Genomic DNA, 25,786 nt, shown 5'->3' on the forward strand with positions numbered 1-25,786 from the left:
GATTCTGATTTCAAGTAGCCATTCAAAACAAGGCAGGTTTACGTGAATTTTCATACAGAATATTACCTAGTTTAAGAAGAAATTTCTATTATGTATGGCAGTACTTGAAAATGCAACACCTTTAAAAAGCACAAAGAAAGCACACAAGAAACAGTAACAATTTAATGTTTTTTCCTTATCATGTTTATTAGTATTGCCAATAAGTATAGGACCAGATAAGTAGCTTCATCCAATGTGAAAGCTTTGCCTAATCTTAAACTGAAAAAGAAATTGTTTACTTTCATTCAGTTTCACTAAATGAGGAAGAAGGTCTTGAAGAATTGGACCAATTTAGTTTATATATTGCTTTCCTGGGGAATTTTAAAAAGTGCAGTCCTTCAGAGTCAAGAAGTGATGAAAACCTTATTTAAATTGTCACTAGTCTCTTCTTAAGTTGGTCATCAAGTTCTTCAGGTTCATATTGCTTTCTATAGTAACAGTCACATCAGAGTGAAGATGCAGCTTATATTACAGCAATTTTTCCAACCTTTAGGAAGTGGTGCAGAAAATGAAAGGATTTATTTTGTTCAATATGCCCTTCTATAACAAAGCCACATAATTTTTCATAGGTACCTTACATACATAGATATGTATGAACGGAACTAACACAAATTAACAGTATTTCCATACCTGAAGATAAAAGAAAGGTTTTGAAACTATTCCTAATCTTTGCCATTTACAAACATTGAAGGAAGACTGTCATTTTCTTTCTTTTCTTATTTCCTTTTTTTTTTTTCAGTAATGGTGATAAATTGCAATTATAAGAGTCTCAGGGACAGAATGAGTCCTGTTGCTTTAGACAGTGTACAAATAAAGAATAAAAAGATGGTGACTTTCCTAAAAGCTTGAGTAAACCATTTGGCACTATGGATCTGAGTCACAATAACATTCACAGTTTCAGTTTCTGAAATTATTTTAATTCTGCATTTCATTTTTCTCAGTAGCAAGCTTGTTTTACAGGAAGCATTTTTGTGAACATCAGAACCCTGAGCCTAAACAGGTTTTATACAGCAAATCAATCTTATTTGATCAATGATGCTAATTGAAACATTACATCAATTTTTGCTGTTTTTTGTGTACAGTAGTAATTATTTTTAAAATCTGGTTAGTGTTCTAAACCAGTTCAGTTTTGCTCCATAGCCATTCAGTGCTTGTCTCATAAATCCCTGCAAAAGCAGAGCAAGGTATTTCAGAAGGCACCAATGAACTTTGGGTGTGTATTGTCCACTTACACAATTATGACAACCTTACACAATTATAGCAATCTGCTCCAGAGGTTGGTGTGCCAGGACCAATCTCAGCTGAAAATAGCTGTGATCCAAGAACACTTCTTGTTGTCAGTGCACCCTGTATGAAGCACTGTTGTGTAGAACTGCTCTATCACTGTGAAGCCAGAGCACTGATTCTTGGAACACAATCCTCTGGCTAATGCTCAGCTGTCAATGTAACTCTTCAAGGTTTTACACTGAGCCAGAGGTTCTTAACTGATTCTTAACTGCTGAACCAGGAACAGAATAGTGAGCAAGCCCTGGCCAAAACTATGTCAGGGAGTGAAGATGAGTTGCAATGGCCAAGAGTATTTCCTGATGTTGATTCTTAGTACAGATGTAGCCTAGAGGTTCACCTGAAACTGAGCTGAATCATTCTCTAAGCTCCAGGGTGCATTGTGCATTATTTAGATGTGTGTTTTCTGTAACAGGAGCTAAAATTTGTCATATTTCTGCTAGAATTTATTTGTGGGCACCAAAATAAAGAATTTTTTAATCGGGATGTGGTCATCACTGGAACTGTTACTATGAAGATATGATTATTTTTTGTCCTATGGGCAACAGTGTATCCAAGGAAAGATTAAACGTCTGTAATTAATATTAAAATACCCCAAGTTACAGAGTAATTGTTTTATTCTGTTAATCATAAAATTGTAAGCCTCCAGCAATTCCAAGAATTATCTGTGAAATAAAAAGATCTGTAAGAAAAAGTTATACCAAATACTATTTTTGTATTCTTTTATAACATCAAATATTGAAGATAAAGTGTTTCACTTCCACTCTGCAGAAGCAATTTAGCATCTTTTGTAAAAGAATGAAGCTAACTCTTTGGCAGCTTAAAAAAACATAAAACAGTCAAAGAATAGGCGAAAAATCCTGTCATTGCAATGCTTCTGAGCTATCTAATAATACACTAATAGTGTCATCCTAAATGAATTTGGAAACATGCATTTAAAAATTGGTGCTTTGAGAAAGTGTGAAAATTAAAAGTTAAAAAACAGTTTGTGACACTGCTCTTTGAAACATATTAATCTACACTGGAAGTCATAGCAGGAAGTCACATCATTTCTTGACATGTTTATTATCTCATTTGCCTCCATGAATATTCTTTAGAATTTACAATCTTTTATTATTTAGTTCACTGTATTAAACATTTGCTTTTTCCTCCCAAGATCACCTTTTACGTATGTGGGCTAAAATAATGAAATTATTATATACATATATATGTAACTATTGTATTACTGAAAGAAACCATCAAAAACCAAAGACTGATGGCAAATTAAAATCTTACAGCTGCCATTTGTTCTAAGGGAAATGAGTTCCCAAAATATAATTTTAGGAAAAGCCCATAGATCAACATCATTGTATCAGTATATCATGCTGTACTATGGCAAAGTGAGGTACCGATTTGAATAAAATTGGAATAAAATGCCACAATCTGTCAACCCCTGCTTGGGTCACTGTGCTCTGGCAATTTTGCTGAACTACGCTGTGAAAAAGGTTGCTGTGTTCTGGAAACAACAGCTCCAACAACTCATAAATGGCAGACCAAGCATAAAATTAGTGCCTCGTCAAATTCACAAATTTTATCATGATGCATGGCAAATAGCATTTGGGCTGATTTCAGAGTTTACCATTCAGAGAATTTCCTAATGAACTATCATTCGTGTGCATGCTTCCCTGACTAGCTAAGGATCAGTATGCCTGAGGGGGAAAAATGATAGGAGCTGTAACTCAAGGAGAAAGCTTTTGGCTTGAAACTGTGGTGAGTTTTACTTCAAAAGTCATCCATATAAATGCAAAAAAATGACAGACAGCCTTATTATGCCTGCATACTCAACAGTAACTGCAGGCAAGGAGTCCTCCAGGTACAAAGAGAATAATAAATGACTCTCATACTGTTTGTGAAAGGAATAGAAAAAGCCACATCTCATTTCATGTCCATTTTTAATAACATAAGGCTTTATGTCAATACTCTGATGTTACACATGGCATCTGATGAAAACATGGAAGCGCAGGTTTAAGATCCTAGAAGATATTGATGCATCTTTATCTATAGCAACATCCTCATATTATCATCAAAATTTCTCATTGAAGATGAAAAAAATGGTATTAAGTAACTTAACCACATTCTGTAATACTAATTGCTATTACAAAAGTGTTTATAAGGTGAAGAGAGCAATGATGCAGAAATACTTGGGTAGAACAGACTTTAATTCCTTTACATGGCAGGGGAAGAGGAGTATCCACCTTGGATGCAGCAGACCAACCTTGCTGGTAGGAAAAGAAAGAATGTTGAAGCTATGCTCTATTGTGCCTGTTCAAAATACCTCCTCCATCAAGAGGAACCCAGCTTGCAATAGCCATGTACAATCAGCCAGGCATGGGTTAGTTCAGGGGCTTGAGGCAAATCAGATCCCCACCTTCCAGAGCAGTGCCAGGCTCTGAACTCGTGTGTGGTCAGCAGCTCCACACAGAGCACAATAAGCTGAAGCTGACTTTGACTGGTCAAGGGTGGCCTGGGTGGCCCTACCAAGCTTGGTCAGGGATGGCGAACAGCCTGTACCGCTGTTGACTGTCACTGAGCTCCATTACTCCTGCCCTGCTTGCTCCACCTCTGACCATAAGGTAGCCCTTTTCTAGCTCAGTGCTGAGTGCTGCTTCCCTCATCACTGAGTCAGTGCTGTCCTATACCCAAATTGTTTTCATGTGCTCCTGCTGTGTAGATCCCAAACTCAGGAGATCCAGGAAGCATTTGGATACACTTGCAGGGATCGACCTGGATCTGGCAATACCATTCCTAATGGTGAAGCAGCAAACTGCTGACCTTTGAGGGACTCCTTATGGAGTCAGCTCCATGCCTCCATTCAGTTTCTCTCTGAATTCCAGAATGAAGAGTGAAGTGTTGAAAGTCAAGATTGGCTCTGCACAAGAAAGAGCATATGGGCATATGGGATTAGCTCAATTCCGTGAAGATAAAGAATAAACATATTGCTCCTAATCAGTCCACCGTGTTGGAGTGAGACTCCATGGTACATGCTGCAGGCAGGCACCCCAATGCTCTGTTAATTCCACTGGAGCACGATACTGAAGTCCTTTTAACATGAATGCCTGTCAATCATACAGACAAAGATTTGGTTCAGGAAACACTCAAGCAAGAAAAAATGAGTAGCAAAATGTCACAGGCCCAATGAGAAAGAAACTGACTAATAGTGTTCTTCCTTCCTTCAGGCAATTGCAGTAAGTAAGCAGATTGTGTGTCTTTTATCAGGCTACTTTTTTTCCCCTAACAGATGCAAATTTCTGCTTCTCACAATAAAAACCAGTAATTGTATCTGACACAGCTTTCACATTGAATCTGTTATTTTTTTCAGAAGTTTAATTAACTTCTGATTGCGATAACACATTTCAGTGTCTGTTTTGTAATTGTATGAAGGACTAAACAAAACACTAATCTATTTTTAATTGTGTATTAAGATTTTGTTGCTTTGTTTAAACACAATCAGCAGATAAAATCAACTGCTCAAATTAGTGAATTGTACTTCCTCAACAGGAATACCAACCTTCACTGCAAACAATTCTGACATTTGTGGGGACACTAAATTGGCTCTGCTGGAAGAGCTAAAGAGGTGACCAACTCTGATGCTACAGAACTGGAGCTGAAGAAGCCATGACCTTCCTCAGAGGTAAAGCACAAAGATAACCACAGTACCATCTTCCTCTCAAAATCAACTTCCCCCAGAAGTCTTCGATGGTTCTTTCAAATGCTAAACAGACCTAGGGGGCAGTTTGAAAGGCAAAGTGGATGACAGTCTTCACTTCTCTGGAAGAGCTGTTTCTGGTAGCTCTGCACAGGCATTGTGCAATAATTGTGCTCTTTGACTGACAGGACTGCTCATTTCTTCTGTCTGACTTGTGCTAGAGAAATTCTTCATTCCCTCTTTGCTTTTCTGATTTAAATACCTCTTGGGGGAAGGAGGATGGTGGTTGGGAGGCAGACATACTCCTGACCTCTGGACAGTTGTTTGAATAAATCAGTACTAAATACAGTCATCATAACATGTCTTAGACAGTAAAATTATTCTAACACCACCACCTAGTCCTCTCTGCACCCACACCACTGTTGAGCAGTACCTCGTCTCTTCCAGCTAATTAGCACTTCAGCTAACATTTCTGAGGCTGCAATAGGCTTAAACTGCGTCTTGAACTTGAATAAATTGAAAAATAAGCTACAAAAAATAATCACCAAATATAGGAGCCAGAGAACTTATTTGTGCTATTCTTGATTAGGCAAGGAGCTCAAAAAGAAAAACAAAATAAGTAAACGGGGAGAAAAAGAGGGAAAAATAATAAGTCATCCTCTGACTTAGTTCAAGATGCATGATCATAAATATCACTGCAGAAACAAATCACACTAATATTTTGAGCTGTCCTGTGGCAGTTTAAACATCTTGGACTAAAGATATGCAATATCCTTTCAATTTCTTTGATGATTGACCTGTTTTTCCAAATTAAAATTCTACTTTATTTAAACATTAATCCCAGTTTACAAATTATTTTGTGGAAATATCTTTACCTTGTGATCGAAATTTGCAATTCACTGTTGCAAATTCCCCTTTTCAGGTCATTCTTTGATGATGAGTTTTTTAACAGCAATCTTTAACAATTGGCACAAGGAGATCCATTTATTCTGTCTTACCTTTCACATCAGTAGTGGGGCCCACCCATGATTCTGTGCTGAATGATTCTAAGTGATTGAAATTTTTTGGTTCATTTTGCAAGGGTAGAGTTCCAAATTTGGCAATGGAGAAAATAAAATGTTGAAATCTAATTCTTCCCTTGACACTCTGGAGCCTTTCAGCTACATCTGTCCCAAAGGAGGGAGTTCTACCAAGATATAATCCTTGCCAGCTGTCTTCGTGCCTCTGCAGCTATGTATAGTTTCTCTTCAAAACAGATAGGGGCAACTTTGTCGATGTGATAGCTGCATGAAAGACCACTGATCATGTTTTAGACACCATAGACAAAGGAAAAACATCCCAGATACACCTTGTCTCTTCAAAAGTCCAGTCAACTCCTGCTCCTGCCAAATGGTATGCAACACCAAGCTTTAGTAACAACAAAAATCCTCAAGAAAAATCCCCAGGGAAGAATTCAACCACTTGAGATCATTTTGGTACTGAAAGACACAGAGAAAGCCAAGTCCCCGCACAGGCAGAGCTTCCTTCCAGCATCCACCCACCTCTTGACAAAAGGATTTGTTTCAAATATACATTGAATCACAGAATCACAGTATACGCTGAGTTGGAAGGGACCCATCAAGATCTTCAAGTCCAACTCCTGGCCCTGCACAGGACACCTCAAGAATCACAACATGTGCCTTAGTGTTGTCCAAACAAATCCTGAACTCAGACACTTAATCATTCCCACTGCAATTTGTGAGACTGCCCCTCTGAAAGAGAAATTATTTAAAAATAAGCAGAAATATCTTCTGGGTACCATTCTCAAAATACCTACTTTCAGATCTAGTGACAACAAGAATAGAGGATATAGGAAATATTCTGGGACGACTGTGAAATCCAAAACATGCAGAAAAATGTCTTTATATAGTACCTGATAAAAATACCGATATATTTTATTCATGGATATATTCTTTAGATGTCAGGAGGTGGGGTTTTTAATATAAAACCCACAGTCAAATCCAAATCCACGCCTAAAATCTATCCAACAAATTCACTATTATTCTTTGGCATAAAAAGAGAGGCCTTTAATCAAACAATAGGCCAGTAAGAGTCAAGAAATTCAAGGTGCAATAGAATTACAGTAGTTTCACGAATACAAGCCGCACAGATTATAAGCCGCACCCCCGGTGCCTCGACAATGTTGCTGTCTTTGTCAATAGATAAGCCGCACCCCGAATATTAGCCGCACTTTCGTTCGTAGCGAGAATCCGTGCGCAGCTTTCACAAATTGGCCAATTAGTAACAGGATCGCGGCATAGCGGGCTTTACTGGCTCGGGGCGGGGCCAGGAAGGCTCAGCCCGCTCATGGTGGCCGACGGGGCCGGGTGGCCCAGCTCAGCGCCACGGCTCGGCGGGGCTGGCCGGGTGGTACTGCCGCCGCCGCCGGGCTCGCTGGCCCCCCTCTCCCATCAGCACCGCCCCGCTGCCGCGTTCCCCAGCCCCGCCGGCGGGCTCGCCGGCCGCGGCGCGCCGCGTTCCCCAGCCCCGCCGCCGGGCTCGCCGGCCGCGGCGCGCCCCGTTCCCCAGCCCCGCCGCCGGGCTCGCCGGCCGCGGCGCGCCGCGTTCCCTAGCCCCGCCGCCGGGCTCGCCGGCCGCCCCCTCCCGTCTGCACCGCCGCCGCGTTTCCTCGCCCTGGCCGGCACTGCAGGCCCCCGCACCGCCGGGCTCCCCCACGCTGCTGGCCCCGATTCTGCTGGGCTTCCCCCGCTGCCAGGCAGCCCCACCCGCCGGCCTTCCTGCTTCTGCCATGCTCCCCTGCACTGCTAGCCCCAGTTCTCCCGGGCTCCCCCGCCCTGCTGGCTCAGGCTCTGCCGCCCCCCCTGCCCCGCCCTGCTGGCTCAGGCTCTGTCGCCCGCCCCCCACACTGCTGGCCCCGCCTCTGCCAGGCTTTCCCACCTCAGCCGGGGCCGGCCGGGCTCCAGCTTGGCTTGGGGCTGCCGCGGGCTCTCACTTCCGTGTTGGCAGCTTTTAGAATTTTGTCAATGTATTAGCCGCCCCGGAATATTGGCCGCACTTCCGGGTTTCCACCAAACTTTTGGTCAAATTGGTGCGGCTTGTATTCGTGAAATTACTGTATTTGGCTTCCCAACAAAATATGACACAATTCTACCAAAAATCCATAAATAAACAATGATGTCATACTAATTTTTTTCTATGCAATGTTTCACAGACATTTGTATTGAAACTTGCACACAAATAAATGTCCTGGTGTAAATAATGGCATAGCACCAAATAATAATCAATATCCTTATATATTAATATCCCTCTATAATCTGCTTATTATAATTTGCTCAGACTGTAGCAAAATCCATTTTCCTTAACAATCAATTTATATTGCAAATATATATGGAAAACCCTCTCATTTAAAATGGATTTCTATCTCATTAAACTCTTCTTAATGAGTCTGGGGATACAGCTTTCAAGTAAATGAACAGAAGGTGTTTTAAATAAAATTAGCTGAGTTTAAATAAAAACATATCAGATTTTACAATACCCTACAGCTAGCGAAAACAAGCTACTTCACACACTAACCACCTAGTGCAATTTCCCATTCTTCCAGGAAGGTTTGCTTTGGAAGAGCAACCTCATTGAACACATATCAAGAATCTTCTTTTAAGATGATAGAGAGAAGCCAAATATATCCCTATGTGTAACGATTATTCAAAAGTGTATATTGGCCCTTGCGGTTCAATAGGAATCTTTGGTAATCTTACTCTGTGATTGACTCCAGTTCTAAAATTCAGCTCCTTACGTTGCTATATATTAACACTTTTTTATTTTTAAAAAATACAATATTTTTAAAACACAGTTGTAAAAATAATATCTTTGGTCAAAATTAATTTGGAGAGAGATACTGAATTCTGCATCATTCTATCCTGATTTGAATGAAGGCAGTATTGTTCAAAACTCGTCTCTGTCCGAATTCATGTATGGGAGAAAGAGACAACTCTTCCAGTTTTGCAGCCATTCAAGGAGTATCAGAGTATGTAGCCAAAAACTTGGAAGATAATACAAGAACCGCTTGCAATATTTTAACTTTTCACATTAGCAGTAGGAGCTCATTTCGAAACCATGCAGTTCTTTTGCCCAGATGATCTGGATCCCTAGCTATCCAGATCCCTTTTAACTGCCTTTTCTGTTCCCTCTGCTCCAATGCAGTATGATAAACTGATCTCAGCCCTCGAAACAAACAAGTAATGGCCAAATAATAAACAACATTCAGATTTCTTTTCCATGCATAAACCATACAGCACGCTGCTCTTATCACAAGCTTGTAACATTTCCCCACCAGAAGACATGATCTTTAATTTCTCATCAAAATAAGAAACCGAAGTCCGTTGTTGGGGCATTGGGAAGTAGCGCTGTAGAAACACTTTGGTTAATTCTGCTCCAAAGCTTGTATTCAGCCCCCTGCACAGAGAGGGCACATCAGAGGCCGAGTTTAAGCAGCGGCACACGGTCCCGGCACACGGTCCTGCCTCACGCTCCCCGCGGGCTCCCGCCGGGCCCGGGGCCGGGGCCGGGGCCGGGGCCGGAAAGGCGTGACGGGGCCCCGCCCTCGGCACTGCGAGCTCGCCATGGCGGCGGCGCGGCCGGCTCGGGCCCGGGCCCTGCTGCAGCAGAGCGTGTCCGCCCGCCTGCAGGTGCGGCCGCCCGAGCACGGCTCCGAGGCCCAGTGGGTGGAGGTAACGTGGGCCGCGGGCCGCCCCCGACCCTGGCATCGCCCCCGACCCTCGGCATCGCCCGATGAGCCCTTGGAGCGGGGCCCATCGCGGCGGCCGGCGGGACAGCGCTCCGTCCCGTGCGCGCGTGCGCCGGCGGGGTCTGGGTGGGCGTTCCGACATTGGGGGGAGCGGCCGCTGCTCCTTCTGCGGGCTAGGCTGCGCTGCAGGCAGTGTTCCGACCTCGTCTCGCTTCCACTCCAGAGGCCTCTCCTCGCCCTCTGGTTATCGGCAGAGGGGCAAGCAGCAGGAGACCGAGGTCGGCGCACCGCGGTTTCTCTCTGCTGCTCTTTCTCCCTGCGGCCCACAGAGTGCTTCACAGGCAGAATCCTCTTCGGGAGCATGACTGCTCCACGACCAAACACTTCCCTTCTAACTATGTTGTTCCTTCTTAAACACACTTTCACAGAAGCACTGCAGCCTTGGCTGGTGTGTTCAGCTGTGGACTTTGTTGTGTGATAGTGTTAACTTGGAGAAGAAACGCCAGGCAGGGCAATGGGACTACGGCAGCAGTAGTTCTGATGTTGTTTGAGGTTGCTTTTTTTCCAGGACACTAACTAAAAATGAAATTTAGCATGTAGATCACCACACAGGTTAAGGAAAACATTGTATTTTCCCATTTTTCCTCCCACAATCTTCTGCTGGGGGAGCTAGGTAGGTAGATCTGCAGACTCCTGGGTTGGTGTGCTATGCATGCAGACCAGGACTCTTCACCATAGCATGAAGGCTGCCCTTTGGAATGCACTGTCCTGCTGTACCTATTGCTTGTGAGTTACCTGCTCTAGAATAATTCGTTTCTGCCATTGTCAGCTATTTAGCCCATGGGTTTTTTGGTTTTGTCTTTTGTTCTTTTTTAAGTATTACAGCAAGAAGGGGCTTAATGCAGTCATTTGCATAAATTTTAAAAAAATTTAGCATGGTTGAAGGGTTTATGCATTCATTCAACACATCTGAAGAGAGTTCACTATTTACCTTTTACATTAGCCTTAAAACATTTCTCTCCTTTTTCAAATGGGGCAGAGGATCCAGCAGAACTAGCTTCTGCACTATGGTCTGGGAAGCCAGAATGTCTCACAGATACTATGTAGTGCATCTGTGTATATTGCATTATTAGCCTCTCAGTATAAGATTAATTTCAATAAAATTTGCTCAGCCCAGCATAAATTAACTGCAGGAGAAATAAACTATTTCTAGCTTACTAATCACTGAAGTAATTGTAGATCTAGTAAAGAAAAGCAGAAATGTCATCTTGCTGTCTTTCTTTTAAACTATCTTAAAAGGTACATGTTGTGGTTGAGAGCTATGAATAACTTTGCTGCAAGGAGGTTATGTAGTTTATCTTTAATTTGCAAAATCAGTAGAAAGGTAATAGATAGCACTAAAGGAATCTAAAAGAGATTTGGGTGGTCTCCAGCAGATATTTTTCAAACATGAACCTTAGAAATACTTGCCATGAGTACTTGGCAATCTCTCTGGGGTACCTGGCGCTTTTTAAGAGAAGTCTGTTTTAAAAAGAACTGGTCACCATGCAGGAAAGAAAGCCAATTGTAAGTTCATATTTTCTCTAATATGACTGCTTTAGTGGTCATTGGAAGGAAATTTTGCTGCTGACATTTTCTGATAGGGTAATTTTACTCCCTATTTTTGTGTGTCAACACAAAACCACAAAAATAAAATATACAGACTTCATCAACTATTATTTACATAAACCAGTGTGTTCCTGCTGTTTCATGATCTATCAAGAGCAGGACCTCACCTTGAGACATTTCTAGCATATGATAAATGGCATATTATGTAGGTGGCTTTGAATAGCTTCTGAGCTGTAAGACACCCCTATAGGTACTTTAGGATGTTCAGAGCAGATGTTCTTTATCTGCAAAAAGGTTAGGAGTGTACTTTATACATGAATCTCTCCCTTCATTGTGTTTTCATGATTGAGTTTTTTGGCCTGTTGAGTATTTCTGCGCATAGGATGTCTTGTTTATGGAGAATTTTGGTTATGTGCTCTCCATAAAAGGTTTAGGTATACAGCAACACAGGGAGGAAAAAAGAAACTCTTCTTGTAAAGTTAGGGGTGAAATAAGGTAAGGTTTGGTGTATTTCATAACTGTGGGAAAAAAAGAAACATAAAATGAATATTCAGCTAAAATGTAGAAGTGCCTACACTTTATGCAAGGAAAACTCTCTTTTCCTTATCTTATTTCACTTGACTTATTTCTGGTTACTATGGCAAAAGAGGTGCAAAATACCAGGCACAGACTTGTTCTGTGACCTGTAGCAGATGATGTAATCTCTCTTTGCTGCTCTGAATATACGAAATATGAGGAAATCTTCCCAGAGGGTAGTAAATGCAAACTTGAAAAGGAATTGTCACAGAGTAATTTATGTAAGTTAGTTTCCCAAACTGACTTTCTAAGAATTACGAAGTATCTCTGTTTTTATTATCCATTGCATTTTTCTGGAGGAAAAAATAATAAAAAGTAGAGATAATATTTTGCAGAATATATTTCAGTTTTGCTTATGAAGTCCTGAAAATTAAAGATGAATGTATTTAGTAAGGAGAGTGAGGGAGGAGTCAGTTATTTGTTTTTTCCTGCAAAAGAGCTAAAAACCAGCATTTGAAGGCAGCGTTGCTAAGGCTGTCTCTATGGCATTGGGGCTGGGTACTTCAGCCTTTCACGATGCAGGTTGCCTGATCTGATGATTACTTTAGACAGCTGCACAGTATCTTGCTTTGCTGGTTTACTTATGTAGGCATTTTACTGCCCACAGTAGATCTACATAGAACACAACTTTCCTGTCCTGTCAACGTGTAGGTTCCTTGCAGTGGTTGTTTGCACACCAGCATGTTGAATTTATGAACTTCTTATTTGTGTTATTTTGCTCGAATTTTTGTGCATTAAATGTAGGTCTGAGGAGCAGTCAGCTAGGGCTTTGGCAGGTTACAGAGGACCTGCAGCAATGGCAAAGGTTTTGTTTCGTTTCAGGAAATTTACACATTACATTGACAACAAGCATAAGTGTTAGGATCCCTGGACTACTGATCTAAGGTCAGACTGACACATGTTATTATTAGCTTTGGTCTTGTAATTGCATTCAATTTTACATCTTCTATTCAATTAAGAAAACTAAAGAACAAAGTAAGACTTAAGGGGTTGAAATATGGCTGCACGTGTTGAATTTCAGTTTTCAGTCATAGCTGAAACCATAAGTTTCAGCTTAAGAGTAGTTGCAAAGCTTTCATCTATATCATGGCTGTAGAGTGTTCCAGAAGACCATAAAAGTGCAGTATAAACAGAAGCATCCTCTATCAGCTTTAACTTGTATCTGAATTAATTGTTTTTTCATTTAACCTCCTGCCCCTCTAATTTTCTTCAATATGTATGTCTCACCTTGTGATAAATAGTTTATTCAAAAACAGAAATCAAATACAGGCAGAGGCTGGAAAAACCATGTTTTATTTTACTTAATCTTTCTCTGTCTGGCCTTAGGACTTGCAGGGGTCACTTACTTTTTTGTGTCTTTAATGAGCTGCTTGCAGAATATCATTACTGCTGTAAGACTGTACAAAAAAAAGACTCAGAAGTCTCAGAATTGAAATTATTTTCTGTGATGTGTGCTGTGTCACAGTCAATTATTTATAATGCTGGGACTAGATGTATACAATGTAAATACCTTTGGCCTATTTTATCAAAAATGTTTTTATTAGTATCTATTTGTGCATTATTGTTACCTATTAATATCCTGCAGTCTGTTTCTGTAATGAGTATCTAGCTAAACATGTCAGGATAGCTAATGTTTGGCAGTCTGCATTGCTCTCCCTTATTTGAATTGATTTGAAATGTCACTTGAGGTTCTGGCCATCAAATTTCTTACAGTGTTTATGAAATATGGCTGTCATTTGGGAGTCTGTATAATATTCTGCAGTGGTCAAATTCAGTTTTGAAAGGAGCCGTTTAAAGCTTTTGAAAGTTCTCAACATGTGACATTTTGGCTACAAAGAGCATTCTCTTTTTTCAGGAGTTAGTCACTAGAAAAATAGTTGAGAAAGCCTAGCTTTTCTCAGTCATTGCCTTGAGCATTTTGTTTAATCTCTGCAATAACAAAGGGAAGAATACATGTGTATAGCTAAGATTTCTTCACCAAAAACCTTTATCATGTGGGGATAAAACAAATAGAGGAAAAAAAAACTAAGTATTTTTCAGAAATTATTCACATTTTTCTAACCTTTTGCTTTCACAGCATTGGTATTAATAACTCCTTCCTGTCCCAATCTGTTTAACATCTCTTCAGTGGTTTTTCACAAGTTGACATTTATGTTTCTTCTAACAAAATTTTAAAATATACTTATTCTTGACGAAGCAGCAGGGAGGTTTCTTTATATACTGTCTGTGGATCCTGTCTGCCTGTGGATACTTTGGGTTTTTTTCCCCCGAGAAGTTAAGCCATGCAGGTATACTTGTGCGTGAGATACAGTTGCTGCTGGCTGCAGAGCCTATCGGTTTGGCTTAATAAAGCATGGGTTGTTGCATGTGCGTTCCTTAAGGACTAACCAAGTGAACAGAAAAGCTACACGAGAATTTTCTTGTGCATTCTCCTCAGTGGAGGCCTAATTCTTCCCTCAAATATGTAGTTCTTTAAAGTAGTATCTCTGAATGCAGCTAAAAGGTTCCATTTGCCAGTTAGATTTTACCCAAGCTGATAAATACTATTTTGAACAACTTTATAATATTCTGAACAACTTCACAATTTTTGGTCATAATACTTAATTAACAGACTGATTTTTTCCAGATTTATGTTGTACTAGATTACTTTAAACATCAAAATAAAATTCAGTTCTTTGACAAGTCCTGTGGTGTTTTTCATGTTTCATAATTGGAAATAATATCATAATTCACACTGAAGTTTATTTTAGCTGTATGCTTGATAGGAAAAAAACTTAAATCTTTGGTTATGCTGGATTTAAGTATACTAATCCATGTTGTACACGTTACATTCAAACTGAATTTGACTTCACTTGGAACTAATAAATTGCCTTAATTGTATGTAGAAGCATTGTGCAGATAATCAGTATATGTCTTATCTTCCACAGTGTGGTGTGTAAGCTCAATGTCTGAAGCTATACTAAATAACTAAAGCTACTCTTTGTACCTTTGTTATGTGGTTTTGTCAATTTTTTATACCAGTTTTAATGGTAGGCATGCATTGTAGATAATGAAAAACATTGACATTGTTTTCTGTAATCTTTTGTAGATCCAGAGAGGACTCGTTATCTACATATGCTTCTTCAAAGGTGCTGATGAGGATCTTGTCCCAAAAATTGGTATGATATAATCCATATACATTATTATATTGTTTGAAGAGGAAGAAAAGCAGTTGAGGTAGAGAAGGTAGCAACCATTTGGATAAGCCATGAGATAGCATTATTCTAAATCAATTACCTGGCTGAAAGAACAGTTTGGTCTGTCTTCTTTCTTGTGACAGTTGTTCATGCCTTTTTGTCTGTCCACAACCAACCTAGGAAACAAATTGCCCTGATAGCATTCTAGTAATCAAAGAAAACGCTGCACCTCCTTTTTAACATATTACATATGTCGGGCAATAGGTTCAGTCCAGGACAGAACTGAATTTCAAATAGTTCATGGCTTGATTTGATAAGTTTTTAAACACTGATCTCACTGTATGTGCAGGATATTTAAAGTTATAGCCGGTAGAGGGAGTTGTGAGGATAATGAAACAGTGTCTTTTCCATCTCACTTCAGTGGTGCTTACACTGTTAGCATGTGCAGTTTTCTGGTTCAGATGCAATAACAGCAACATCTGCAATTCTTGTCTTCTTCTCCACATGCACTTTAACATTTACATTGAAGCAGAGAAGATGCTGTGGATAAGGTCAAATAGTAGCTGTTTCTGTCTTTACCCAGTGCTGTTTTGGCTTGACTTTTTTTGTTCTGTTGTGGGGTTTTTTTTTACTTTCATGGCATTTCTTCTGCCTCTTTTCCTCCATCAGTAGTACTGATTCCCCTGGGAAATTCTGTGATGCCGCATATTCCAGATAAAAGTGCCCTTTTTTGTGGCTGGCAGATACTAGTGATTTGGCTAAAGGTTGTGTAATAATATTTCACTATTTCAGTCTGTTTCAGGCTGCTGGCTTGGATCAGCAGTGCACAAGTGCAAGTGATAATTAAAATGCTGAGAGAAACTCCTTGGGGGGGTTCTCTCTTGGTCTTGGAGGGCACAGTCCTTCTGTGATACTAAACATTTAAATGTACGATAGAAAAATTTATTTTGTGCTACAGAGAGTTTCATGAGAATGTTGCTTGAGAATAATTACATTTTCAGCTAAAACAGACCAGAAAAAAAAGTTCTGTTTCCTTCAGGAGATCCATTTAGGATCATCCTCCTTGAGTGCCTGTCTTAGAGAATATTGTTTCCTGAATATATTTTGAATCTGTTTCAGTGTGTGGGTTTGGTTCCTGAATCACAGGCTAGCTGTTTTTGCTTCTAACAACATTAAACATTTTTGTTTAGGGTTTGGAGGCATGACTAGTCTCCTCCCAGCTTTTACAGAGTTAGGGTAATGATCTAATTTGTTATAGAAACATCAAAAAATTTAAAGTTAGTAAATGCATTGATTTTATTTGCAAGTTTATATATTCTGGCTTGTAAGCCAAATTGCATCTGACCTTCCTGCCCACCTCCTGTCTCAAGTGACAAACTGGTAGCTGCATGTCTCCAAGTGGAGCACTGAAGGACACTTGCTCTACTTGAGACCAAACTGTGGAGCTGTGACTTCATCTCAGATCAATGCTGGGTCCTGCTGCAATCAGAATGAAAAGAGAGTCAGGGCACAACGCTCTCCAAAGTGCACTGATGATGGTGTGTGCTACAGCATGGGGTGTTGTGCAAATACTGCCTATTTGAGTGTCAAACAGTTAAGGAAGGCTCGGTAATTGCATCTTGGGTTCTTTTGGGGGTGTCCAACTAGAATCAGCTTTAGGATTTTAGATAGCAAATCACTTCCCCAGAAAATAGAGCTTTAGACATACAATATTAATATCCTTTACATTCCTTACAATACTCAGACATATTAGTTGGTTAAGTGGCAATTGTCCATATTTCAGTTCATTAATAAACAGTTTCTTTCACTCAGTGGTTTGTCACACATCAAAATATTTCTTGGATATTGTTTATGATGTCTTGTTTAATTCACTTCAGTTACACTAACTCTTATTTTATTTTTATTTGCAGTCGATACGCTGTTGAATGTTAAATTAAGTGAAAATGGAAACGGCGAGTTTGTCTCTGTTCTTGAGTTACCAGGTGATGTACTCATCATACCACAAGCTACCCTAGGTGGTAAACCAAAGGGAAGAAAGATGCAATACCATGCAAACATTGAAAAAGAAAAAGGGTTGGAACTTTATTCTCAGTTTGTGACTTTGTGTGAAAAAGAACTGGCTGCCAATGCCAAATGCATGGAAGCAGGTGTTCTTGTCAAGCACGGCACATACGGAAACAGGCAGGTGTTAAAACTGGATACAAATGGACCTTACACTCATCTGATCGAATTTTGAAAAAATAAATTGTATCCCAAATACAGGACTGATGTCTTTTGTTTTGCTTTGTTTTGTTTTTCTCCTAAGCATTAAAGTGCTTGATTCCCTTGAGAGATAGTTTAAAAAAAGCTTTTACTCATCTGTACTGGTTTTGGCAATCCCATTGAGTAGAATTCCTGAGACTGCCTTGCTATAATGAGTATGGTTTTTTGGTCATATGCATCTAAAGGGTGCTCAAAATATTTGTTAATATTGATCCAATAATGCAATCATTTTTTACTAAAAATAGTGAAAGAAGTATTACATGTACAGCTTGAAAAAGTGATTTATAGATAAAAAATAATACTTTATATGTACTTACATAAATTTTTACTTTTATGTTTTCTGCATATAAAATGACAATGCTTTCTAATTAACTAATATATTGAAAACAAATTTACTGAATTGTAGCCTCTTGGAGAGTAAGTTCTAAATTATAAAGTCCATCCCCCTCAACCTGAGTGTGTAAGGGTGGGAGACTTAAGGTAGTACAGGACTGATCATGGGCTATGCAGGGGAGAATAAGTGAGGCACATTTCGAAACCAGCAGTATCACTGAATTGCTTACTTGAAGTTTGCATTCTGAAATCTCTGATGTGTTTTGATAGGCTGCCTGCAATAGCTTGGTCTATGTCCTTGTTACTGTGGTCTTGCTGTCTACTCAATTCTTTCATAACAGGGCCTCAGGAAAAGAACAGGAACATTTAAATGAAAACAAAAAATAAAGATGGTACAATGTACGCTGCCATCTCATTGTTCCCTCTGCCCCTATTGCTTCCTTCCAGCTTTTTGTCTATTGAAGCTCTAGGCAGAGACTAGTTTTCCTTTTAGAGACAATATTGGTTCATTTGTGGCCCCCTTCCCAGCTAGATCCCCTATGCAGTTCTGTTATAAGCATTATTAATAGATAGTGTTAAGAGGATATCATGGGAAATTCTGTCTTGAAAGGCAGTAAGAACAGAACAAATATATTAAAATGTGGCAAATTCAAAACTGATTCAAATGTGTTCATCCTGTGACTCAAGTTTCCCTTTTTAATGCAGCATTATAGTTTAGAAGGATTCAAAGTGAAATCAGACATTTATATGGTTTGCAGCAATTATCCAGAATTGCCATGTGAGTAAGAATTTATTCTGGATGGTATGTAAAACCTTACGGTTAGTGAGGATGGCAGTGTGCACAATCCTAAATTTCAGTTACAAATACTCTGACCTTATCTTTCTTTTGTACAAAACATTGAATGTATAATCTGTAGGCTCAAATTATGCCGTGAGAATCATATTTTTTTAACACATATGAAACTTATAATCTGGATAAGAGAGTAATGAGATTTTTTTCAAGTTAGCATAATATACGGTTAATAATTATGAAGTAAGTAAGGATATTGAATTCCTTGCAACTGACATTCTCACAGTTGAAAACAACCATTTACACAAATGGCCTGCAAATATTAGCTGTTAAGACCCAAATTACATATTTATTCATTAATAATTAACAGTTATGACAGACACAATATGAATCATGTTCAAAGTTCTTACTAGCAACATTTAAATAATACTGTCCTGATGCAAATGACTGATACAAATTCAGTATCATCAGTGTGCCTGAAAAAATATTGTAATTCCTCTTTCTGTTGGAGGTCAAATCCTAGAAAGTGCTGAGTAATACCACTTTTCACAGACCTTACAGGAATTGTGGGTATTTAGTATATCTCAAGAATTAACCCTTTGAGGTATAATACAAAGTCTGCAGCTTTTATTTTGCATTATGAAAGATCTTTGGTGGCCTGGCAATTCATTCTCTATATTTAAAGAACTCTTAAAATTTCTGAGAGAGATAAGCTTGAAATTTTTTGTGAAGAATAGACTGCAAACCAAATTCCATCTCATAGTGGTCTGTCATATAAAGCACATAAAAACTAATGTACATTTCAGTGGTTGTTAGGGCCAGATGGAACTCCGCAGTTTTTCTAAAGAGGTGGATATTTGAGTATTATCTGCCCCTTTCTGATTTATTTGTGTTTCCATCTTGGAATACTGATTTCTACCATCTTCTGCTCTGGGGATTGGCAGCCTGTTGAATGCTGTGCCCTTTGTACTGCTTTATTTATATCTGTTATTGATTCACAACCCACTTACTGAAGGAAGCCATTTCTGAATAACACGCTGGACCATACTGATAAAAAAATTGATTAAAATTACTTTTTCAAAGCCAAATGCTTATTCCCTTCAACCATGAATATATGCTTTAAACAGATGACCTGACTCTGCTTTAAATAGTTTCTGTAATATGACTAGACAAAAACTCAGATAATTATCCTGTTCTATACTTAGAGAATATCTATTAGAAGATGCTTAATATTCCCCACTTCCTTGAAATAACCTTGAAATAAAGTGAGGAGTTGTCCTTATGCTATTATGTCTCCAATTCAACTGCCACGTAGGAATTTGCAATATCAGGTTTTTGTGACCTTGTTTGCAGCGCACACACCCATTGTCTTGAAGCTGAGCGTGTGTGGACTCTGAACTGGCCTCATAAACACTCACTAATGAGTTCAGGGGCAATAGCCTGTTTCCTAGTCAGCAGTATTCCTGCTTCCTTCCCATGCCCTTTCTGGGAATTTTTTACTTCTGCTGCTATATAGAGTATGTAACATGTGAATTTACAACATACAAATATTAATCCAGAACTGGAAGTTAATAAACAGCATGTAGCCCAGTAATATTTGCAACTGTATTGCTACTGACAGTCCACTGGCCTGGTCCCAAGTGTTCCAAGAGCTCAGGATGAAGGCTTACCACAGGAACTTTTCCTAGGCTTCTCAGAGCTTTGCTTTTATTTGATTTGGCTGTAACAAATTTTTTCTAAGGACAGGAGACTATGGCTAATTATTGAGACTTTCTATATAGCTGCTTTATTTTTATTTCCTTTGTTTTTATGCAATAATTAGATTTGGACTGATAATAATTCTTTGATTAAATTGCTAAGATTACAATTAAAATAAATTCGGTGTGACTCTAAACATGTGGTGGATTTATTTTTGCCTGTAACAAGGTTTTACACATAACAGTTTCTGCAGACAGTTGTTTCCCCATGTTGAAGTCGCATCCACTTGATGGGTCTCTGGATATCAGCCAGCCTTTGTGGTGCTTTTCACCAGATCTTTTAATGCATGTGTGATGTTTGATCTCATTTACCACTAAAGCTCCACAAAAATTCTTCATTGTGACTCAATGCAAGAAATGCTCTTTAGCTTCTCTTTGAGAACAAAGTTCCACATCTACTTGGATTTAAAAGTATGATCTACTGAACCTTAGTCTCATCTCTGGTGTAAAAACAGCTTCTTTGGACAAGGAGGGATGAATTTTTAAAGCTTCTGTTATTTTTTTGCTTTTAGTTTCTGTTACTGTCTTCTATATGGACTCCTTCAAACACATTGTTTCTCTTTGGAAACTGGAGTAGCAGTATGCCAGTGAGGGTTGGAGGGGTCTCCACAAATCCGCAGGCATTCATTACCTGATGTCTGCCTCCAGACTGTTGTGACTGACTTCATTTCCTAAATTCTTTGTATCTCAAGTCTCATCTAATAAATGACTATCTATTCTTGTTTTCAGTGTCTTGATTTTTAAGACCATACATTGAACAAAACAATGACCATCGCTGTTTAATGTATTGCACAGCACAGTGGGACAGGACTGGATTGTCTGGGAGATCCACCAGCTGCTTTATTCTGGACATCAGAGTCACAATTGCTGGACAAGAACAGAAAGCAGAGCTTCCTCAATGTTTTTCTTGGGGAAACAGCACCCAGAATTTGAGACACTCTCTCAAGAATTTGATTAATTTGGTATTTCTTTTCTGTTCCTTCTTTGTTTCTTGAAGCTTCTTGAAAGCAGCTCACAATTTGGGAATCCCACTGAGATTCCCAAAAGATTCTGTTACCAGAAGTGCCATGCAATTACAGCTGAAAAGTAAATGTTGTATGTGGACAAGAGAAAGAAACAGCAGTTAGAATAGCCCAAATACTATGAATGTATTGCACATTTTCTATTTAAACCAATGCTGTCTTCTAGTTCAATTACTGCCAGTGTGTGGCTTTGGGCAAAGCAATTTTCTGCTCCATTTTTTCCATCTGTGATCTGAAAGAAAGAGTGAAAATGGGGGGAAAAGAGGTTTAAAACCACTGGTTTTTTCCCCTTTCTCTAAAAGCAAAGAATCACCTCTGATCTTTTTCCCTTAGAAGGCAGTACTCTTTCACATCTCTTCATCTTTGTTGGAGCTACAGGAAGTTGCCTTTCACTACCTCCTACTTCAGCCTCTGCCTCACAAATGTGGCTTAAGCTAATGTTCACAGAGCACTTTGAGTACCTCAACACTCAGTATGGTATCAGTACAAACAACACCTCATTCTATACAACAATTTCTAAAATAGGAGTGATCCAGACAGCATTGGAAAGCAAATAAATGGCATTCCTGTCTTACTGTTCTAGTTCTTATCTATCTCATTACTCTGAATTCAAAATTGCTTTCCATTCACCTTAATTACATTTTCTGGTGTAAGTGCTGAAATAAATGTCCTATTACATGTGTTAAAAGTGTGCAAGAAATGAGCTTAATGCTATTTAGATGTGCTCCATTAGAAAAGAGACGGGCAATGAAAATTTTTGATTAACATTGAATGTAAAAGGTTTTTGGGAGGCCTTAGTATTTAGCTAGCAATCCATCTCTAGATCTAACTTTTTTATTTTCCCCTTCCATTTTGGTAGCTATATCTAACATTATCTAGGCCTGCATAATACTTTTTTTTTTGCATTTTAAGATCTAAAATAACAGTAGGACTGTGTAATTGCTTGGCAGGAATTCAGGCCTTGCATTTTGAGATAGTACAAAAAGGAACTGTGTTGGGAATAAAAAGAAGCCTAGCAGTATTGTAGCTTAAAACTGCACATTATTTTTGATATTCAATTTGCAAAAAAAGCAAGATTGTTACCCAAAGCATTGCAAAAGCTAGGACAGGCCAATGTGCATTGGGTTCATTGCCTCCAGAAGGTAAAACTAAATGGTTAATCTTATAATTAATTTAAAGACATTCCTTCTTAATGGTTTTAAAATAAAATGGAATTAGGTTTTGTTTGCTATGTAATTTTTTGGTGATGTAACATTTGATTCAAATCAGGCCCCTAGTCCTGTGATTCTTAGTCATGCATGGACAGTCCCACTGAATTCAAAGGCATACATTCTTTTTTCTTACTCTAGAGTTACTGAGGATTATAAAGCTGAAAGAATGAAAATATTTAGCTCAGAGGCATATGTGACTGTATAGATATTCTACTATGTCTGGAATTTGTATGGCAGAACTGACTCATGCTCTAAATCAGTCAACCCACTTTACCAAAATAGACTAATGAGAAGACTGATCAGTAGGTTTGAGCATTTCAGTTATTTGCGAGTTGCTTATTTTATTAGGTAATTTGTTATTGAAGCACAATCAGGACGAATGGAGAAAGGGAAATTAAATTAATACATGGTGAACACATCTAATTATCCAATTTTTCTGTTTTAGAACAAACTGCTATAAATTTGCACAATATACTTTTTTTGAATTTCAAATTGAAAAGGAGAAAAATAAAAATGGCATGCATAACTGCTGAAGTAGATGCTAATTTGAATCAGTGCATGGTTAACAGTCTGTTGACCAATTTAGGGAAAAATAATAGTAAATATCCAAGTTAGCTATAAATCCAGTGAAGACAGACTCTTACCTTATGTAAGCACTGCTGGCACAGAGCAACCCTGAAGCTGATGTACCCAGAGATGGAAGGAGCATCCTGCATCAATATGCCTCATTTTTCCAATTGATTCATATCGGTTTAGCATTTACAAAGCATTACTTAGATCTGATATCATGTGTCCTGGGGGGCTGGGCAAAATAATTCTTGGGAAAAACTGAGCCTTCACTTCTTAATGAATGATGTTTTGTTTTGTCCTGTGTTCATGTAACACTCAGCATTATGAGAGACTAATTTTGAGTGGGTCTCTGCCTGCTATCATAATAGAGTGAATTATAGGTATAGTAATGACAATAACAGCAATGATCTTCCAAAAATTAGTCTAGATTCGGGGTTGTTTATTTCTTTCTGAGTTAAATATGATCAATCCTTCACAAATACTGACAGAAGTTTCTGGTACCTCAGGATTGTCAGAGAGCCCTGTTTTTCTGGAGTTGCTTATGGATAATAGTCTTTGAATATAAATTCAAAGCTAACCTTTCTCACAAATGAATTGCAAATCACTGTATTAGTAGCAGCAATTCAGCTCCTGATCCAAATGAGGTTAACTTAGCAAATAATTCTTTCCTGGGAATGTATGTCATTTTTGAAAACAGGTTAACACCTTTAACATCAATATGAGTTTGTGGTGTCGATTTCTGTAACGTAATATTTTCCTGCTTCGGGTATGAGGCATATTCTTCATTACCGCCTCCATTGCCAGAATTTTTTATAAAAGGTCATTGCATCAGTGCTCATGTTTTTTATCACAGTCAGTTCAGTAAAAATGAAACTAGTGTCCATATATGGTAACACAGCCTGATGCTTGTGGCATCTACAGAACAATGTAATCAGGCAGCCCTGCATGTGCTTTTTGAAATATTTCTCTGCAGTATCATCTGCATAACTGAGTACAGATGTTCACAGAGGATCCCCTGCATGTAAATTTTACATATTGAACCTATATGAAGTCAAATGTACAAGCTTATGCAAGGTTTAGACACAATTTCTGCTCCTATGGTTTTGTGTCCTGGGCATTATTCCGTCTCTACAACTGCCTGGAGGGAGGTTGGAGCCAGGTGAGGATCGGCCTGCTCTCCCAGGCAACCTGTAATAGTCCAAGAGGACATAGCTTCAAACTGTGCCAGGGGAGGTTCAAGGTGGACACCAGGGAGGATTTCTTTATGGAAAGGGTCATTAAACATTGGAATGGACTGCTCAGGGAGGAGGCTGGGTCACCATCACTGAAGGTGTTCAAGAAATGTCTGGACATAGAGTTTAATGCAGTGATTTAGTCAACATTGTGGTGATCAGTCAAAGGTTGGACTCAATCTTACAGGTCTTTTCCAGTCTTAATGATTCTGAGATTGTGTGCACAAGTTAAGAGAAGATAGTCCCAGAAACACAGGTTTGTGGAGAGAAATCTGGGTGCTGGATTCCAAACATTTTTTAAACTAAAAAATGATTGAGACATATATACTTTGCTCTTATTATGACAGAACTTAAACTGATCACAGAATACATTAAAGAAAATCCCTACAACGGATATTTTCTCATAACCAATGAGTTCGCTAATGAAAGTTTGGAAGGGTACAAGTAATTCCCAGTGACAAAGCAACGCCCTCCAGCCGGACCACCTATGCAATAGGAGAAACGAGGTGAAATTCCTGGAGCAGTTTCAGCTGACCTTGTCTGTTAGACACAGAATTATTCCTTGGCTTGGGATTCCATATCGATTTGGGATCACAGTTTACACCGATGAAACGCAGGAGTAGCAACTTTTGCAACTGGGCTTGAGGAACGCTTATACCGTAAAGGGCGTGTTCCTGTTACTGTCCTGTGCAGCGTCCAGGGGCCTTCCCAGGGAAGTACGGACGTGGATGCCAGAGGGGTGGAGTGGAAATCTGAAGCCATGGCAGGCGCTGATCACAGCCAGGTACAAATCCGAGCCGTGCCAGCTGAGCTACGTTCACAAAGCATCACCAAGAGGGATCTTTTGTGGCTGTTTTTGGTGGGGCAGCGCTGGGCGCGAGCCCCCGGCTGTCCCCCCTAGGGCAGAGCCGCTCATCGCCCCGGAGGCTGCGGAGCCGCGGAGCGCCCCCGGGGCCGTCGCTCTGTCCCCGTCGCTCCATCCCCTCCGCTCCGCCACCCTCGCCCCGGGCTGCGCCCTGCCCGGGCCGCTCCCGCCTGCCCCCGGCCGCCGCGGGCGCTCGATGGCTCCGGGCCCGATTGCACAGTCCTGAGCACCGGAGTGGCCCTCGCACTCCTCCTCCTCCCCTTCCTCCCCCCTCCCCGCCGGCGGGCGGCGGCAGCTCGGGCGCAGGACCCGCCGCCCCCCCGCGCCGGAGGAGGGCGGGCGGACGGACGGGGCCGAGCCCGCAGAGCGGCGCGGAGCGCTGCGGCCGGCAGGTACCGCGGCTGAGCGGGCAGCAGGGCTGAGTGAAGGGGCAGCGGGGCCGAGCGGGGCTGCGAGTCCTGCGGGGCTGTGCTTGCCCGAGGCCTGCGCCCGAAAAGTGCTGGATCACCCGCGGAGCCGCCAGGTGGGTCGGTAGGTGACACACACAGCCAGCTCTAAAGCCGGCGGCCGGGCGGCTCCCGCAGCCCAGCCCATCCCATCCCGTGCCGCGTCCCCTCTCGGGGCTGCGGGGC

General features: G+C 40.2%; 2 protein-coding genes across 7 annotated transcripts in view; both read left to right on the top strand.

Annotated features, from left to right (window-relative positions):
• The first annotated feature begins 9,610 nt into the window (after positions 1–9,610).
• DTD2 (D-aminoacyl-tRNA deacylase 2) lies at positions 9,611–17,380 on the top strand. 2 transcript variants are annotated; one of them, XM_033063727.1, is made up of 3 exons: positions 9,611–9,693; positions 15,025–15,094; positions 17,023–17,380. In XM_033063727.1, exons 1-3 carry the CDS (start codon positions 9,628–9,630, stop codon positions 17,346–17,348), a joined length of 462 nt encoding a protein of 153 aa, XP_032919618.1. In that variant the 5' UTR covers positions 9,611–9,627; the 3' UTR covers positions 17,349–17,380. The 2 variants fall into 2 exon arrangements, with proteins under 2 accessions (XP_032919618.1, XP_032919616.1); XM_033063725.1 differs by having other exon boundaries at positions 9,628–9,735.
• A 7,606-nt stretch (positions 17,381–24,986) lies between these two features.
• The window catches only part of HEATR5A (HEAT repeat containing 5A), a 65,267-nt gene continuing 64,467 nt past the window's right edge, over positions 24,987–25,786 (top strand). For 4 of the 5 annotated variants that reach the window (XM_033063718.1, XM_033063721.1, XM_033063722.1 and 1 more), the window contains exon 1: positions 25,519–25,677. The gene's annotated coding sequence lies outside the window, so the exon portion shown is untranslated. Of the gene's footprint in view, positions 25,074–25,518; positions 25,678–25,786 lie in introns of those variants that run through there. The other variant, XM_033063720.1, reaches the window with a different exon arrangement.

Source organism: Catharus ustulatus, chromosome 6, assembly GCF_009819885.2.
Source record: "Catharus ustulatus isolate bCatUst1 chromosome 6, bCatUst1.pri.v2, whole genome shotgun sequence".
NCBI classification, from domain to species: domain Eukaryota; kingdom Metazoa; phylum Chordata; class Aves; order Passeriformes; family Turdidae; genus Catharus; species Catharus ustulatus.